The sequence below is a fragment of the Penaeus monodon genome, chromosome 7 (assembly GCF_015228065.2).
Source record: "Penaeus monodon isolate SGIC_2016 chromosome 7, NSTDA_Pmon_1, whole genome shotgun sequence".
NCBI classification, from domain to species: domain Eukaryota; kingdom Metazoa; phylum Arthropoda; class Malacostraca; order Decapoda; family Penaeidae; genus Penaeus; species Penaeus monodon.
The window spans coordinates 5,076,128-5,096,127 of NC_051392.1; the positions used below are offsets into that span (position 1 = coordinate 5,076,128).

The following is a 20,000-nucleotide window of genomic DNA, read 5'->3' on the forward strand; positions in this document are numbered from 1 at the left end:
TAGATGTATTTTTCAAGCATTTACCTAGATAATTACTTTTGGGTTCCAGTATCTGAAGTAACCCAGAAGACATCTATACATTCTTATGGTTTCACAACAATCAGCCTTAATTAGTGCTCCAGTTAATCCATTGCCTCCAGGTGCTTCACAACACTTGAACTAAAATCTGAGTGGTGGGTGTATGGCTTGTAGGCCCAGTCCATACTCACACTCACATACAGCATTGAGACTCCATGCCTCATTTTTGTAGTCTTTTCTGCAAATGCATTCTTGTTGTTTTGCCATTCCCTAGGTATACTTGATGATTGGTAAACTTCACCCTCAGCAATATCACGTGACAAGACATTCCCATCACCCATCCCTTAACTAAATTTTTTTCCATGACAATATGTTCCTATCACTTGCCCCTTGGGCAAATTTTTGCATGACGACCATGTCACCCTAATCCGTCGGGTTAAAGCCAATAAACCTCTACATATTTTTTGTCAGGAAAGAACCATAAAGGGAAATATGCTGATATGAATAATTAACTTTATTGAGTGACAAAACTTATATCCAGTGGAACATCTTGTATATGTCACTGTCATTAGCTCTTACACATATGCCAAAACTTTTGTGGAAATATCAGTATCATCTCTATCCATTTTCTATAGAGTTTTGTAGTTTCATATTCTATGAAAAATCATGATCCGAATACATTTGTATAACCAACACCATATCTAGAGCTCTTTGGAATCTGAAACAATATTTGAAATTAATGTGACCTGAGACAGAGAATGAAACAGGTACATAGATAGTAGCAGCACCAATTCCTTCTCAGCCCTTTCAGGATAGATAGGTATTTCACCTGTAATACTGGTGGTGGGTATGTCACGCAGAGGAGCAAAGTTCCACGGACATTGCACTGATTTTGATATAGTTAATTATCTTTATCAGGATGTTTTTTGTTTTTATTCAACAAATTCCTGCAATTTCTTGGGTATACTTTATGCACTTCCCAAGTATTGGTTCCTGTATCATCACTATATTTGGTCGGCACAGATTTAAACTAACTAGAAGTGGACAGAACATATCATGTTCAGTCCAATAGTACCAGAAGGTATGATTTTTTTTAAATATGATTACTTAATAAGATGATAACCGTTACTGTTTCCATTTCACAGTTAGTAGGATTACGTGCAGAATTGCAGAAGAAACGTGCAGAGGCAAGTAAGTTTGGAGCCGGCCAGAAGGGAATTCCTCGACAAGATGCAGCTAAGCAGAGCAGATCAACAAAATCCTTTAACATCACAAATGCTGGTGTTATCGCCAGGGCTGCTAAGGACAGAGAGCAGATGGAAGAGGAGAAAATTACAGAAGAAAAAGCAAGGTAATTATTTGTGTTACCAGAATTTGCTAAGAGCTAAATGAGTAAAATTTATCTTTCACATACAAAATAAGTCCAAATTTGCACATTTAACCCATTGCCGACGGCATGTACGCACATGCCATGACATGGTGGGACCATCTGCCGGGGGCACGTACGCACATGTCGTAGAGTATGTATGGACATGCCATGAGTTTTTTTTTGTTACAATCACGCAAAGATTATTTTTTTGCCAGTGAAAGTGTGATTAAGTCGGTTTTAACACTTTCTCATTTTTGCCATGCAACAAACAAAAAAAATGCAACAAACCGAAGATTTCAACTCCATGATACCGCACACTGCTTATTTTATTCGGACTATAGACCGAATAATGATCAACTACGGAGTCTATATAACTACAAAAATACCCTTTAGTCTTGATTTATCAGGAAGTTTGGCAAGTAGAGACTGTAAAAAATAATGAAAACTGAAAATACAACATATCTTCGTAGTATTACGAAGAAACGGTATGGGATGCTGGTATTTGGCATGAGTGGTCACACATGCTAGGGCAACGATATAAGCCCCCGGCAGCGAGGCCCTGGCCTCTATGAATGCTACCCGTCAGTTATGGGTTAAGATAGTAATTTTGCACATCTATATGTCAGTGGATAGGCTATGTGTATATATAGATAGATATATAATAATATATGGATAGAATTGTATTTAGCTATTTTATAGACTGTTTTCTCCTCTCCTGTTAGTTTTATTTCCTTTTCTTCTTCTTTTAAGTTCAAGGCAAAATTATTATTGACTAATGATTACAACTATATCACATCCTCTGAAAATTTTCAGGTCAATCTTAGAGAAGAAAGCAGCCATGTATGAGAGGCTGCATGGTGGTGTGGAGGCCTTGGAAGATGATGGACTTAACCAAAAGTATCTCGTCAATTTTCAGGTATGGACGAGGAAGAACCTTTTTGTTAGTCAAGAAAACCGTACAGTTGTGGTTATTTCATTTTCACTTTATCCACCTGTTTCTGTTTGTTTGGGTTAATGTTCACTGTAGGATAATCTAGGGTTTTGGTTTATGATGTTATTTACTTATAATTATTTTTTTTTTTTTATTATTATTGTTGTTATTGTTGTTATTATTATTATTATTGTTATTTTTTTATTGTAATTATCATTGTTGTTGTTATTGTTGTTACTGTTGTTGTTGTTATTGTTACTACTACTACTACTACTTACTATTTACTACTTACGACTATTACTACTACTACTACTACTAGTATTGTTATTTCTTTATTATTATTGTTATCATTATTTTTATTATTATTATAAATTTTATGACAATCAGGTTTGCTTTATAAGAAAAGGCAGCAATGGTGGTTAGCTGGTTGTAGTCACAGATGTTATGAAATAGCATTACATTTCTACCTAATTGAAGTCAAGAGGCTGAGAAGGAAAAAAGTAAGGATGCCAGATAGTGTGAATATCCATTCTGGTAGTTTATTTCTCAATGGGAGACTTTAACTTGGCTATGAAATCACAAAAAAATCCTAAAATCTTAAATCTATAGCTTGTTTTCACTAATAATGCACAATAATCCTCAGGGTTAAGGAGTAATTTCGGTAATTTTACTATAAAGATGTGGTGTTGTGAAATGACATTAGTCTTTATCTGTATTTCAGAAAAAGATTATCGACGATGTAATGGAAAGGAAGAACAAAAGAGAAGAACAGGCTGAAAGAGAGAAAGAGAACCCCAAGTCATACAAAGCATCAAAGAAGGACGATGAATGGTATGATTTTCTTCTTCTTCTTCTTCTTCTTCTTCTTCTTCTTCTTCTTCATCTTTTTCTTCTTCTTCTTCTTCTTCTTCTTCTTTTCTTCTGCTTCTTTCTTTTTTTTTCTTCTTTTTTTTTTTCCTTTTTTCTCTTTTTTCTTGTTTCCCCCATCTCTTTTAATTTCCAAGATATTTGACATATGCCGTACTCGGTTATGCCTGCTGCATAGGATAAATAGCAAGATTCACCTAAATACTTTTTTTTTCCATTCATTTTCTGCATTCTCTCTCTCTCTTCTCTCTCTCTCTCTCTCTCTCTCTCTCTCTCTCTCTCTCTCTCTCTCTCTCTCCTCTCTCTCTCTCTCTCCTACCACTCTCTCTCTCTACTCTCCTCTACTCTCTCTCTATCTTTCTCTCTCTCTCTCTCTCTCTCTCTCTCTCTCCTTTTTTTTAAGTCATGCTTTTCTCCCTGTCCTGTTGACACATAATATACAGCATTGCTGTACTAAACTGTGTCAGTTACAGAGGGCAGAGATGGCAAAAAGTTATTTTATAGGATTTTCACTTTGTTACAGAGGTTTGGATCCTGTCACGTTTGGCACTGACATTAAGGAATGGAAGTTAATTTTTGCTTTTATTTTTTATTTCCCCCCCCCACCCTCTTACATGTGTTTTGTTACTTTAACTGTATCTGTGTGTTTTTATTTATTTCAAAAAAAAAAAATTGTGAGTAACTTCTCTTTATATTAATTTTGTAGTTGAGTATTTATGTAATTTCATAAATAATTAAGAACATCTCTTTAGTTCATTTGTTTTTTTCATTGTCTCAGAAGAAAAGAATATTAAATGTGAGCAAGTTTGTTGGAATATTTTATAATTGACTATTCAGTATATTATTATGACTTTTTTTTTATTCCAAATAATCTATTATGACATGACACCATCATCATTGCTCATTCTTTTTATAAATCATTATATTATCAACATAAGATTCTTTTTTATTATGTTTTTATAATTTATTACTTTTTTTTTTCCTTTCTTTTTTTATCATTTATAATCATTATTATTAATTAGAGTTGTTCCGTTTATGACAGGGTGGAATATACAGACGTTTTGGGTAGGACTCGCACTTGCATGAGAAAGGACTTGCCAGAGATGGTGGAGAAGGACAAGGAACTCGCCAGGGATACCACATGGGTAAGTTTAGGGTCTGTTTATACTTCTTTATCTTTTTTTTTTTTTCTTTCTTTCTTTCTTTCTTTCTTTCTTTTTCCTTCCTCATATTCTCCTCCTCCTCTTCTTCTTTTTCCTTCTCCTTCTTCTCTTCCTCCTCCTCTCCTCCCTTCTCCACCCTCCTCCTCCTCCTTGCCCTCCACCCTTCATCCTCCTCCTCCTCCTCCGCCTCTTCTGCCTCCTCCTCCTCCTCCTCTTCCTCCAAACTTTTCAATTTCTTAACATTTCTATGAATCTCTTACAACATTCTTCTTACACCCAAAATGCATAAAATTCTGAAATCACTTTTTTTTTTTTTTTTTTTTTTTTTTTTCACTATTCTTTTACAATTCTCCCCAGGATGAACCTTCAGAGCCTGATCTCCTATCAGACGACATGCGAAGAGAGATCCAGAGACAGAAATGGGAAGCTGAGGAAGACCTTAATGCTTATAAGAAGGACATGCATTACCAAGATGTTTCTTTTGATGGTACGTTTGTCTTTTTATGTGTGTGTGTGTGTGTGTGGTGTGTGTGTGTGTGTGTGTGTGTGTGTGTGTGTGTGTGTGCATGCGCGCGCATGTGTGTGACGTGTGTGACAGAGAGAGAGTGAGTGAGTGATTACCCCACCTTCTCCCTCTCTCTTTCTCCCCCCCATTCCTCATCACACTAATACACGCCTTCCCATCCCCCCACAGAGGCCAGAGTTCATGGCACAGGCTACCTAAGGTTCTCCAAGGATGAGAAGGAGAGGAAGGAGCAGATGGACCTCCTGCAAGAGCTCCACAAAGAGACGCAGGTTGGGGAGAGAGCCAAGCGGGCGGCTGCAGCCAAGAAGGAGAAGACACTTCAGGCGCGGCTGGAGAAAGTTCGTCAGAGGAAGAGACTCAAGCTGGGGTTGCCTGTCAAAGGTGAGTGTCAGTGAGTTTGAGTGTCTGCTTGTCTTTTGTAGATATGATGATTTGTTTTTGTTCATTCACACACACACACACACACACACACAACACACACACACACACACACACACCACACACACACACACACACACACACACATACCTATACATATACAATACATATACATATAATATACATACATATACATTACATATACATACAATAACAACATATACCTACAATATTACATATACATACTACATATACCATAATACATATAACATCATACATATACATATATATATATACAATAACAATATACATATACACATATACACATATACACATATACACATATACAAATATACACACTATACATATACATCTACATATCCATAGTACATATACATATACATATACCTAATAATAGTATATCTATATATAATATTATATATATATTATATATATCATATATATATATATATATAATTTGAATGTGTATATATAATAGATTATATTATATAATATATATAATATATATATATATATATATATATAATATATTTGTTATAATGTGTGTGTGTTGTGTGTGTGGTGTGTGGTAGGTGTGGTGTGTGTGTGTTGTGTGTGTGTGTGTGTGTGTGTGTGTGTGTGTGTGTATGTGTGCGTGTATATATATGTATGTATCAAAAAATATATACATATATTTTGGTTCTGTAATTGAATATGTATAGATACAGATATAGATTACTTTCCTCATTTTTATTTTAATTTTTTTCTTGCTTTTCAATCCATGACACTAATTTTCCTCATTTATTTATTCAAGATCTAGAACAAGCCAGACTGAAGACTCCTCCAGCCTCGGAAGACGAAGAGGAGGATGAAGGGGCCAGCATTGGTCCTCCCGCCCCAGCCAACCTGCAGGAGGAGAAAACGTCCCGTGAGGAACTGAAACGAGCCCAAAAGCGGAAGCACACGAGGGAATGGGACATGGGGAAGGAGGGGGTTAAGTCAACCCTTTCGCAGGAAGAATGGGTCCTGCGGCAAAGGGAGCAGCGGAACAGCGAGTTTGCACCGCTACCCTGTACGAGCCGAGTAAACAGCGGCACAGCAAACAGAATTCAAGACCATCATCCACCAATCCGGAGATGGGGTTGCCAGACAATACGGGGACGGATTCACAGGCTTATAGAGACCCTGCTCTTGGGAGTCAGGATTGCGGAGAACCTTCTGTCAGAAAGGAGGAAAGAAGAAACGAATTTGCCCCCCCTGCAACGTACGAGTATTACGGTCCCGCTTCTTCCAAACGACGAGATAATTATAGGAAGCCTGGGTACAAAGCCATGGAAAATGCAATTACTCAAGGCCTTTCAAATCTGCGAAAAATGTGCGACAGTTGATTAATTATTTTTATATGGTGTGGAATTTAATGCGCGGAGAGCAATTTAAATGTAAGAGCTTTGATAGTTTTTATTTCTTTTCTGGTTGAAAGTGTAAAAAATTGTAGGGAAAGATGTCATATGTAATGCATATAAAATTAGGTACAATGTTGTTATTGTTTATCTTTCTGGGTTATTGCAGTTGTGAATTATTTTAATGGGGATAGTTATAGTTATGTGGAGAAGTTATTTCATTTACTAAAGAGCATTGTAGTTTTTATTAGAGGTATGCATTACTGTTAAAGAGGAAATTAACATAATGAAAACTGAAAATATTCTGTAAGACTTTGTAATTGATAGATAAAATATTTCATAAGTTAGCCTTTCTTTACTTGTGTTTATAGCTTGTTGAATTTTACACAAAAATAGATAGTTTTTCACAAGTGTTGAATTTTTTTTTATTATATAATCCTCATGAGTGAATATATGAGAAAGATTACCTTTAGTAACGATCGAGGGTTATGCATCTTATGTATCTCTACTTTGTATGTAATGGTGATAGATCAAATTCAGATTGTTTCTCATGCGACCCCAGCGTTTCTTTTGTTTTTTTGCTTTTATTTTTTCTTCTTTTTTTTTGTTCCTTTCCTCTGTTGTTTCTTTTCTTTTTCTTCCTTGTTCTTTTTTCTCCTTTGTTTTCTGGTCTTTTTTATTTTATTTTCCTTCTCTTTTTTTTTTCTCTTCTGTTTTTCTTTTCTTTTCTTTTTTTTTTTTTCCTTCTCTTCTCTTCTGTTTTTCTTTTTTTTTTCTTTCTTATTCTTTTCTTTCTCTTTTTTTTTCTTTCTTAGTCCTCTCTGTCTTATTTTTCTTCTAGCGTTTGGGTGAAGATTGACTCAACTGGTCAAAAAAAATGCAAGCAAGATGATATAGTTATTATAATTATTTTAAGATTATTTAAATGCAGTCTTGTTATTGGAAAAATTATGCATGAGATATTTTTAAAAATTATTATTAATAAGGAAATTGACAATGATATAGATAATTATCTTACACCACAATTTGGGAATTTCTCTTTCAGTAAACAAAAGTGGATTTCTTACAAAGGTAATCTTTCAAATTCTTGTAAAATTTAATCACAAGTTTACCCTTACAACTTGTAACATCACAAGAAAAATATATAATATTACACTTATGTTTTATTTTTTTTTTTATAATTCATGCAATAATGGCTGTTTATCTGTCTTCCCGTGTAATGGTCATTTCTGTAGCATGTATTAACAACGTACAGATGTCAATTTGTTTGGGGCCGTGTCATGTGTAATATTTAATATGTGTGGTGTATAAAATATATATATTATATCATTAATAGTATATATATATATATAATATATAATATATTAATAAATATATAATATATTAATATATCTATAGTTAATGCTAGAAAAACATAACACATATAGTATATGTATATATATATATATATTTTTTTATTTATAATATACATATATATATATATAATTATATATAATGTATATAAACACACCAACACACACCACACACACAACCACACACACACCACAAACACACACACGCACACCACACACACACACAACACTATATATACTCTATAATATACTATCTATATTATAACTATATAATTATCTAGATATATCTATATATATAATATAGTAGCCGATATATGTAATATATATGATTATATAAAGATATCAAGTATATATATGTATATGATATACATATGCATATTAAAATACATATGCATATGATATAATATATATCTATAAGAATATATAATATATATAGATATATATAATTATATAGATAGATATAAGATGTCGGTATATTACATACAGACATTACATACAAAATAATTCCTACATACATACATTACATCCATACATAACTAACATACCATACATACATACCTACATACATATGTACACACACACACACACATACACACACACACCACACACAAACACCAAAAAACACACCACCCCACCCCCCCCCCCAACAAACACCACACACACACACACACTACACAACACACAACACCACACATACACACCACACACACACACACACACACAACCACCACACACACACCACACACAACACACAAACAACCAAACACACACACACACACACAACACACACACACACCACACACACACACACACACACACACACACACACATATATACCATACTTTGTGTGCTGTTGGTGTGTGTGTGTGTGTGTGTGGGTGTGTGTGTGTGGGTGTGTGGTGTGTGTGTGTGAGGTGGTGTGTTAATGTGTGTGTGCGTGTTGTAAAGATATATATATATACATATATATATATATAAAAATATTATATCTATATATATATATCATATGATATATATGTATATATATATATATAAGAAACAATACCATTATACGTATAAATATATGTTATAACTATATATATATATAATCTATAGATTATATCTATATAGATATATATAGATAAAGATAGATAGATATTGGGGATGTATATATATATATATATTATTAATATATATATATAATATATTATATATATATATATTATATATATATGTATATATGTATGTATGTATAAACATATATTTACGAATATAAACATAAATATGTGAATATAACATATATATGAATATATATTTCTGTATGATACTGGTAAATATACATACAAAATACATTCATTTCTTAACATACCTATATACAAACAACTTCTGGAAGTTCTACGGTGTGAAACGTGTCCACGCACCAAGTCACAGCCATTTTCCTTCATCACTGGTCCCAAAACGACTGCCTCTGAGGCTCTTGTCATTTGAGCTTGGGGAACACCACAAAAAGTCACAGGGAGCAAGCTCTTGACTTAGGGGTGTGAGGCAACTGTCTTTAGCCTATCACGGTCAAAAACAGTTGCGACAGAGCGATGGATTGGAGCTGCTAGACTGGTGCAATTGGTCCATGGTAGAAATGCAACCGAACCGATTTGAGTGCAGCGCTCGGCCTTTTCGGACGAAATCTCTTTCGGAAACTCCCTCATCTCCACATCAGTACTCTTGTTGGACTGCTCTGTCCAGAGGGAACAACAGTGGATGTAGTCATGCCCTTGCGTCAGAGTTTCAGGGTGGACTTGCTCTTGTCGTGGCCTTCTTGGGCTGGGGAATCCCAGGATGCTTGGTTTCTCTGGTTCCCGGAGGTTCCTTCATAGAGTTAGTCCAGCTTTCACACAAAGGTCGCCAGAGCATGAGTACTCTTGGATTGAAATGATAAGCGCGGACTATCTCCCTGCTATCGCTAACACGCATTTTATTCTGTTCGTCACTGAGCACCCTCGGGGACAAACTTCGACCCCAAATCCTTTCGCAATGTTCAGTTCATCATGAATAATTTGTGCACAAGTTCCCACACTGACTTAACCTGTTCACTTATTGCTCTATTGACACTCGACGGTCCTCATACATAAAAGTACGAATTGACCCACAGCTCCGGTGTTCGACTTCCCTGCTCCCACCCAACCTCTCATCGTTTCGCGCCGGACTCTGCCGCCTTAATCTTTTGTCCAACGAAACTACGGAGTTCATCTCCCCATGCAAGTTAATACCATAAGACAGTGCATATGACAGTACACAGATTCGACATGAAGTACTGCGTAGCAATAATTCTTTCCGCGTTTAATGCAAAATTTTATAGCGTATCGCGCTTTCAAAGTGTTACTTTAGTCCCGCCGCACCTTGTAAGTAGCTGTGACCAGCGTGGTTTAGTAGGGTTCGCTTAATATTCCACGTACAGTCGCTCTTTCAACCTGGAATAACAAATAAAATATTGTTATCTTATTGGACTTAGGTAATGACATTATCAAAAGTATAAGAGTGTGAGGATGACTATAACTGCCCCTACGAAAATAAACGGTTCACAACTTATAGAAAGGCACCTCAGTACTACACACACACACATATATAAGACAACACACACGCACACATCACACACACACACACACACACACACAGATATATATATATATATATATTATTAGTTAATATAATATATATTATTATATATATATACGTATGTTATACTTATATATATATATTATATATATATATATATATATATGTATATATATGTGTGTTTGTGTGTGTGGTGTTTGTGTGTGTGTGTGTGTGTGTGTGTGTGTGTGTGTATGTATGTATGTATGTATGTAATTCTGTATATATATATATATATATCTATATAGATATATACTATATATATATATATATATATATATACTGTGTTCCTGTGTGTGTGTGTGTGTGTGTGTGTAGTGTGTGTGGGTGGTGTGTGTGTGTGTGTGTGTGTGTGTGTGGTCTTCGCTTTCTACTGGTAAATGGATCATTTATGTGGTGAGTACTCCATCTATGAGTAAGGTTTCGGACCAGGCTTCCAAGTAAACTCTGCGGACCCCTACCACTACAGTAATAACAAAGGAGAAGCAACCAACTAACGGACAATGGTCGAACCCGTGAACGAAGCTCGAAACTACATCCCGTCTTCTCCACAAGTGAAACAGCCATTATAGGAGTATAGACTGATATAATCTAAAACCCTATAACAGAAGAAAAGAACAGCAGATGTGCAGTTCGAGACTGGAATTCAAGATGTTTCACTGGAATTTTGCTTTTGGCTGTACTCGCGTCTCCTTTTGAGTGATAATGTTTTCCGTCCATCACAAGTAACGACAACAGGTGGGGAGATCCCACTTTATGTTCTTGACCAACTCCTCTAATTTTTCTTTGGTCGTGTATTACTATTTTTATAAATGCAAAAGTAGATCAGGAGTATTTCATTTTTACTCTTGTTTAGATGCCGATAGGTAGTGGTATTTTTGATGGCATAAAACAAAAATCAGTATCAGGCACTCCACATGACTACCGTCAGTAATGTGATCAATCTTTTTTTTTCTTTCTTGCTTTTTTTCTTTTCTTTTTTCTTTGTTTATCCTTCCTTTACGCAGACCATATAGTTATCTACTTTCTGGACTTCGATGGTTGAAGAATTTCAGTTTGACATACGAAAGAAAATGGAATGAATAAAGCTGGCAAAAGATAATTAATAACAATAATGAAATAAGTATAATTACATAAGTAAAAAAAAAAAATAAAGGAAATTATTAGCACACGGTATCCAGACTCACCAGTACTCGTTAAAATGTATAAAAATAAGATCAGATAATTTACCATTATCAGTGCTTTACCTTCCTGCCCAGCTACATGCAGCCCCTCATCCCCCCACGTTCTCCTTATCTCCTTCCCCACTTATCACATCAATTCCCCCCCCCCCCCCCGCCATTTCCCTGATCTTCACACGCACCAAATAATCAGTCCACTCCCTTCCCCTTCTTATAAACTTTACCCATATTTTCATTTCCTATGTACCCCATTTTGTCCCACATTACCACCCCCACCCACGCCCTTCCTCCTTGCCTACGTATCCCCCAAGCTCCTCCCCACTCTCCATACACACGACTCTTCCTCCCCAAAAGATAAAAGACCGGTTCGCTGCAATTATGAACTCTACAAAAAGTTTGAACGACTGCAAACAATAACGGGTTTAGTGTTATGGTAAGTGCTCTGACACGGGGAGCCTACGCATTCAGCTGAGGTTTCCGCGACAAAACGCTCCATTTGTCTGATAATGTTTAGAATATCGGCTCAAGACAAAATTCATTCAGATGGTGAGTTTCTTTTTCCTATTACACGGTGATTTTTTTTTTTTTCTTGTTTTTTATGTGCCTGTGTGTGTTTGGTGCATTAGCTTCTCCTGGTCAAAGTTTTACATCAAAAGGAGTAAGGGCATGGTATAGTCTTTTTATGTATAATGGAAGTAGAAAGGATTGTTACATTGCAGAAAATATAAGGGGGTGCACAGAAGGAAAGGGAGAAAGACAGATGAAAATGAAATTAAAGAAAGGGGAAAGGGATATTAAAACATAAACGATAAGAGGTGGACGGACCACCACGCGTAAGACAGAGACAGAGGGGGGGACAGAGAAAGAGGGAGAGGAAAGAGGCGGAATATTTTTAAAAAATGCTAGCACAGAAGATCTGATCGATCCATTAGTCAACGTCACTGGAACTTTAGTATTGTGAATTTATCTCATAGTAGATATTAGAATCATAACAGTACATGCTAGATAAACGGAGATATACAAGTATATATATATATAATATATGATATATATATATATATGTATATATATATATATATGTCATGTATATATATATATATATATATCATATAATATTAATATATATATTAATATATATCATAAAGAGAGAGGAGATTAACCTAGTAGGTAGATAGATGGCTATATATATATATATATATCTATATATATATATATTATTATTTATATAATATAGATATATATATAATTGTTCACTGGAGACTCAGCCGGGGCTGCAGTTAGCGGTAGGGACCGCCGATCACCGAATGGGGAAGATTCTCTTCCGCCGAGGGTGCTTACGTTAATGACGTTTAACTTATATAATCATCTCTGCGATTGCCAAGCACTCAGCAAAAATACAAATAACAATAACTGCTCAACCCCCTTCCCCTCGAAACCTCAGACATGAACGAAAGATATAGCCTATACCATTGCAAGGGGTTTCGCCCCACTACTTTTATCCTCTTACTTCTCTGCGGTCCTTCCCACACTGTAGCCTTCCCGTCCTCTCCACCTTGTTCCTTCATTTACTCTTACTCCTATGTATTATTCTTATTATTATTATTCAGTAGTTGTCCGTGAATTCTGACTGGTGTCTCCCTTCCGCCATGTGACCTCGCTGCTCTGCTGGATCCTCTCGCACTCCCACGCTCCCTGATTGTACCATTTTGCTATGTCGGTCGTATGTATTAGTGTATCATAGTGCCGATTTAAAGTGGTGTTTTCCATTGACCTTAACGTTCTGATTCTTATATTTTTTGATTACGTGATCCTGCCAATATATATCATATATTTTATATAATATATATATATATATATTATATATATTGTATATATATATATATATATATATATATATATATATATATATATATATATATATATATTGTGTGGTGTGTGTGTGTGTGTCTGTATATATATATAGTATATATATATATACATTATATATCTATTATATGTGTGTGTGTGTGGGTTGTGTGTTGTGTGGTGTGTGTGGTTGTGTGTGTGTTATATAGTATATATAATTATATATATATATATATATATATACTATATATATCTATATATCACCCACTCTATTTTATTTGTATTAATATATTATACTATTTATATGTTGTTAATCTATATGTAATTTTATGTATGATGCATGTATGTATGTATGTATACATAAATACATGGACACACCACACATAAATTGCTATACACATGTGATTAATATGTGTATATATACACACATACATACATATAATACATATTATATACTATTATATATTTATATATATATATATAACAGTACTATAATATATATATATTATATATATATATGTGTGTGTGTGTGGTGTGTGGGTGTGGTGTGTGTGTGTGTGTGTGTTTTTTTGTTGTGTGTGTTTGTGTGTGTGCATGTGTGTGCATGTATAGACACTATAGTATTTTTTTGTGGCCATGTATGCAACTTATGTTATAATACATGCAAGCATGTATGTATGTGTAATCTACGGTTAAAATCACAGACAGGGTATCCCGGAAAACGAACCGGACAACCGCCGCTTTTCCACAATAGGGACATTTACAAATGTCTGTTTATCACAATATTTTTTTTTTTTCAGCAGACAGGAATATGGAGCTGTGTCAAGGTTATGATTAACCATAAACAAAGACACAACACACACACACACCACACACACACCACACACACACACACACACACACACACACCAATAATATATACATTATATCTATAATAGATATATATAATATATATATTTGATGTATATGTGTGTGTGTGTCGTGGGTGTGCTCTGTGTTTGTGTGTTGTGTGTGTGTGTGTGTATATCATATATATATATATATTATCATATAGAGTATATTATACTATACTAGATATATGTGTGTTGTGTGTGATGTGTGTGGTGTGTGTGTGTGTGTGTGTGATATAAAGATACGTACTATAGAATTAATATTTTCATTATCATTATTATTAAAAGTAGTAGCATCATTATCATCATCATCATAATCACATTCATTTAATATCTATCATAATATTACTTTTATTGTTGTCATTATCAATTTCAATGTTGTGTTTCTCTATGGTCATTTATCATCATTATTATCAATATGTTTCATCGTAATTACTATATTATTAATCTTATCATCTGAATCATCTTTTTGGTATTATCATTATCATTATTATAATTATCATACTAGTACTACTATTGTATATTATTACTATCATTATGATTATTTTTTTATTAATATCCACTATTGATATTATGTGTTAATTATTATTATCATTATATTATTCATATCATTATTGTCATCATCAAATCATTATTTCATCATCATTTTTATCATCACTACCATACCATCATATCATATTCATTCATTGTCATTAATCATCATCAACAACCATCATCATCATCATCCGTCACCATTTTCATCATTGTATGATTATTATTATTGCCATTAACATCGGCTTTCCACACAAAAAAGGAGGTGATGAGTTCTTTCTTTGCAGATTAAACCCAGCTCAGTATAACTTTCTTTTCCCCCCCCCCCCCCCAAGGACCAAGCTATGTCGCCGTTGATCCACTGAATTCCCCCGATCACTGCTGACGTCAGTGCTATGAGACGCAGAGAGAAGGCGATTCAAGAGCAGCGATCAGAAGAAAAAAACATATTTGGATTTGAATACCCTGAACACGAGCGGAGTTGAAAGTTGAAAGTTGCAACGAGTCAGGTGTTGTTGCTGTTGTTGTTACTAGCAAGTGAAGCAACTTGCCACCTGTGTGGAAATACAGTGGTAATATATTAACTTTTCTACATTTGTGTGTGTTAACTGAGGTTCTATGCTTAGATAAACTTGACTCGTTTTAATGGGGATTGCTAGTGGGGCGCTCTGCAGCATAAAGGAGACTCATCTTGATATTTTGTCATAAGAGTGAAGGACTGTAATAATAGTGCAATAAAAATATACTGATTGCTAATGCAGGCATATCGTAAGTTGCATAATATCCGCTGTGTGTTACTTCTGTTTACGCTTAGATGCCATTTTTATCGTGATTAGATAAGACCGTCCTGTGGTATTCTGAAGAAAAAAAAATCAAACTTATCGAAAGTAGATACACATATCCTGCTGTTGTGGGCACCCAGTATTTATGGAGCCACAGAGGCAAAGTACATTTACAGATTGGCTGAATATGAACGATGAAAGCACGGAATTGATCCTGAATCCATTATTCAAAAGTCAGCTCACGTGTTTTTTTAACACATCCACATCTATGTGACTGAAGAATGCATGGTAATAACAAGCCATGTTCAAGCGATATCCCAAAGTATACACCCGGGCAGGAATAGCCACGGAAAAACAAAAAAAATTTTGGGGAGCATTCCACGCAGTTGTCAGCACCGCCGTGCACTATACTTGCATCCTTGTGTATTCCTCCCTGCGAACACCAAGAATGGCAGCATGAGCGTGAGCAGCTATTTCGAGAGAAAGCCAAGAAGAAGGCACGTCTGCAGGAAGCTTTACGAGGGACGGTTTTCGACATCGCAATTCAACGTCAGTCGAAGAAGCAGCCTTCTATGACCTTTCAGGCTATACGTAAATTCTCGCACCACGTGGAGGCCAACAAGAGCATAAGGAGCAATCTGAACGCCTTCAGAAAATGGTGAAAAAGCTCGTCTAGTCCGAAATGTTCATGTGCCACCACAAGATGAGTCCAACAACCATCCCCCAGTTAATGGAAGACCTGGAGGAAGTGAAGGACATTCTCTGGGAACTTACAGCCTGGCGACGGAGATGTCGGAGGGACAGAGGCAGACTTTGCCGAAGCTTCGATCTCTGCAGCAGGAACTAGACTACCTTGTCCGCCCCTACTTCGATATGATATTGTCTCAGGTTGTTCCAAAGAGAGAAGATAAAGTGGAATAAGGGCATAACGAAAAGGAAGATGGAAAGAAAGTGGACAGAAAAAGGGGTATGGAAAGATTCATAGGAAAGAAACAAGGATGCAAGGCTATAGAATGTCAAAGAAAAACGAGAGTAAGGAAATAGGAAAACCATAGAAAAGAGGCAGGCAAAGAAAAACGGAATGGAATTGAGGTTTGAAGAGGACTCCACAACTCAAGTGGTATCCATTAACAATCAAGACTAACGATGGAAATGAAAAAGACATCCTTCGCAACTCAGCAGATGATAGCAGCACAGGAAGAAGAGAAAGAAGATGCAAGAGAGATAAAAATAAGCAGCAGCGAGGAAGAAGTCCTCCCATCGTCAGAAGGTCGCGAGTTCGAGCAGTTCGTCGAGGGATCTGAGTTCAGGGAGCGTTCTCTGCAAAACCCAAAAGACGCTCGAGACATTTCAGCGGAGGAACAGATCAAGAAGCTGCAGCAGTGACGGCGGTAAAGACGTGATTGAAAACATCAAGAGGGAGGTAAAAAGCAGTACAAACACCTTGCTTCAGTGAATCAGGCGTCGAAAGGTTTCTCCTCAGAGCAGAAAAGAAAAGATACCATCAATGTATTTCGCTACAGAGATAGATCAAGGCAATTAAGAACTGCAGTAATGTCTCGGATGGTGGTATCATTAGACCTTATCACGGAAGGGAGCCAACTCTGATTCCATTCAGCGGACAATGGTAAAGCACAATATGAAAAGGGAGAATCGATACAAGCATTAGCTGCGAGGTTGGCCTTTTATCCGGAAAAGCGATTGTTCGAACATTTTCCACAGAGATTCTCAAACAGACCATTCCAGCAAGATGAAAGAGATATACGGGTATTTCAGATGTAGAGGCAGCTTGTTCTAGTGTTACAGCTACAGCACAAGCAGTATGGGTATATTTAAAACGAGAGAAACAGCAAAAGAATAGATACAAACAGTTGCAGCGAGGAGGTGCAAACATACTGGAAAAGCTGCTTGTTCGAACAGTTTTCCAGCGAGATCCTCAAATAGACTCGTTCCAGGCAAGGTGGAAAGAGAGTTACCGGGTATTTCTGCGCACAGAGAGTTTATGACTGTCGACAGCTGCAAGCAGTGAGCACCACTGAAACGAGAGAGAACATGCAGAACAGATCAAGCAAGTAGTAGCGAGGAGGGTGCCAAGATCCGGAAAAGATGCGTGTTCGAAACAAGGTTTCAAGCGAGAATTCTTCAAATAGACTCGTCCCAGCAAGGTGAAAGAGAGATACCGGGTATTTCTGGCCGTAGAGACAGTTCTGTGTTTGTATCAGCTGCAGCAGTGGAGAGTGGCCGAAAGAGAGATAGCAAGCAGCAGTAGTGGTCGACGAAAGTACACTCCTTGCTGGCCAAGGTCAAGAATGCAGATACTTCAAATACAGATTGATGAAGCAGACCACGTACTAGGGAAAACAAAAGAAAAGACCAGAACTTCACGTATCGATATACAGACAGATGATAGTTAAGCAGCTACGAAAGTAATCCCATGTAGACTACCTCCCTAATGGTATATGAACTCCATGGAATATTTTGAAGAGGAGGGGGGATCGTCGCACGAATCTGCGGTATTTTTAAATCCAATTGAAATATTTTGTTGATCCTTTCCTTATTTTCTCGATTTAGTCTCCTAGCTTGATCTGGAGGCTTTGTGAGGTGATGGCTGTCTTGTTCGTTTTGGTGGTACAGTGGATTCGATTCTGATCTTCCTTGTCTGGCGAGTGGGGTCGTTCTGTCAGGCATCTGCATCGCTGCGCAGTGTTGATATCGTCCCGGTCGGGTATATCCAGTCTTGGAAGGTTGCTCGATATTTTATATAATGTATGTGGTGTATATTTTGTGTATAGTTATGTGTGTGACATATATATATATATAATATATATAGACTATAATATATATATATATATATATATTATAATTATATACTAATTATATATATATGCAGTTGGACAGGACCTTGTGTCCAACCGACAGATACACTTGAGCTGACATGGGACCATTTTACTTGCATTATCCGGGACAGACAATACGGCTATATGGGCAAAAGATCGTTTCCTGATGGATGGCCCTGCCGTCAGGTTGGTACGCGAACATCCTGGATGAGGAGGCCCGTGTGATGACCTTGGAGGTCATGAGGCAGAGCACCTCGCCAGTATTGTCGCGAGAATTTTGACATGGGACGAGGGCCGCCCTGGAGGCTCGCCTTGAGGTGAGGCACCATGTGAGTGGAAATGAAGGCCATGCGCCCCCGCCGGCGTTAGCCCCATTGATGATGATGTATATATATGTGTGTGTGTGTGTGTGTTGTGTGTGTGTGTGTGTTTATGTGTGATGTGTGTGTGGTGTTTTTATACATACATCTAAAGTTACAGTGTAAGGACAGCCTTTATTCTACATTGATATCCCTCTATGCGGTTCGATAATCCATGGTATTATGATTTATCCTCCATACACCTTTAGCATTCAGTAATGTGAAGTGTTTTTCTTCAGTAGATATTGGATTCTTCATGTCACGCTCAATAGGAAGACAATTCATTTTCACATTAATGAGAACCCGAATATCTGGATCAAGCCACATGTGGGCATAGGATATGCAGATAGATACCAGTCCCTCCTTGTACTCAACTTGTCACGAGTCTATAAAAACTTGTTGACAGATGTTTTGGGGAATATAAGCATTAATAATAATTACCTTTACTGATCAGTAGTGTGGACATTGATATTTCGAGCATTATTTTTATAATATTCCTATGTATCATTATTGTTATTCAAGTCATTATTGTTATTATTTTTTTTTTTATTGTTAACAATATTATTTCATTATCTAGATTATGAGGGGTAGTATCATTATTATTTTTTTTAATATTATTATTATTATTATTAATTATTAGTATTCTTCATCATTATTATTATTATTATTATTATTAGTATATATCAACATTCTCATCATCCTTATCATTCGTTAACTCATTATCATATTGTTATGGTTATCATTATTACTGTTATTATTATGCTTATTATGAAAAAAAAAACTGGTTTTCATTTCTTTATCTTAGAAATTAAAGTTGATGCTTTGAGATTATTTCTTTTCAAATTCCAAATTTTCCTCAGTTTGACACTTGAGAGAAAAGGATACGCATGCCCTGATAAACATGGTAAAATAAAATAGTATTGCTTGACATTGGCAACAA

General features: G+C 36.0%; 1 protein-coding gene across 1 annotated transcript in view; it reads left to right on the plus strand.

The window, feature by feature from the left end:
- The window catches only part of LOC119574995 (coiled-coil domain-containing protein 174-like), a 7,571-nt gene extending 805 nt beyond the window's left edge, over nt 1-6,766 (plus strand). Inside the window, 8 exon segments of the mRNA XM_037922307.1 lie at nt 1,164-1,369; nt 2,201-2,303; nt 3,040-3,149; nt 4,228-4,330; nt 4,706-4,835; nt 5,043-5,255; nt 6,067-6,315; nt 6,318-6,766. Of these exon segments, the coding sequence (XP_037778235.1) occupies nt 1,164-1,369; nt 2,201-2,303; nt 3,040-3,149; nt 4,228-4,330; nt 4,706-4,835; nt 5,043-5,255; nt 6,067-6,315; nt 6,318-6,640 (1,437 nt within the window). The 3' untranslated portion in view covers nt 6,641-6,766.
- Nucleotides 6,767-20,000: the final 13,234 nt, after the last annotated feature.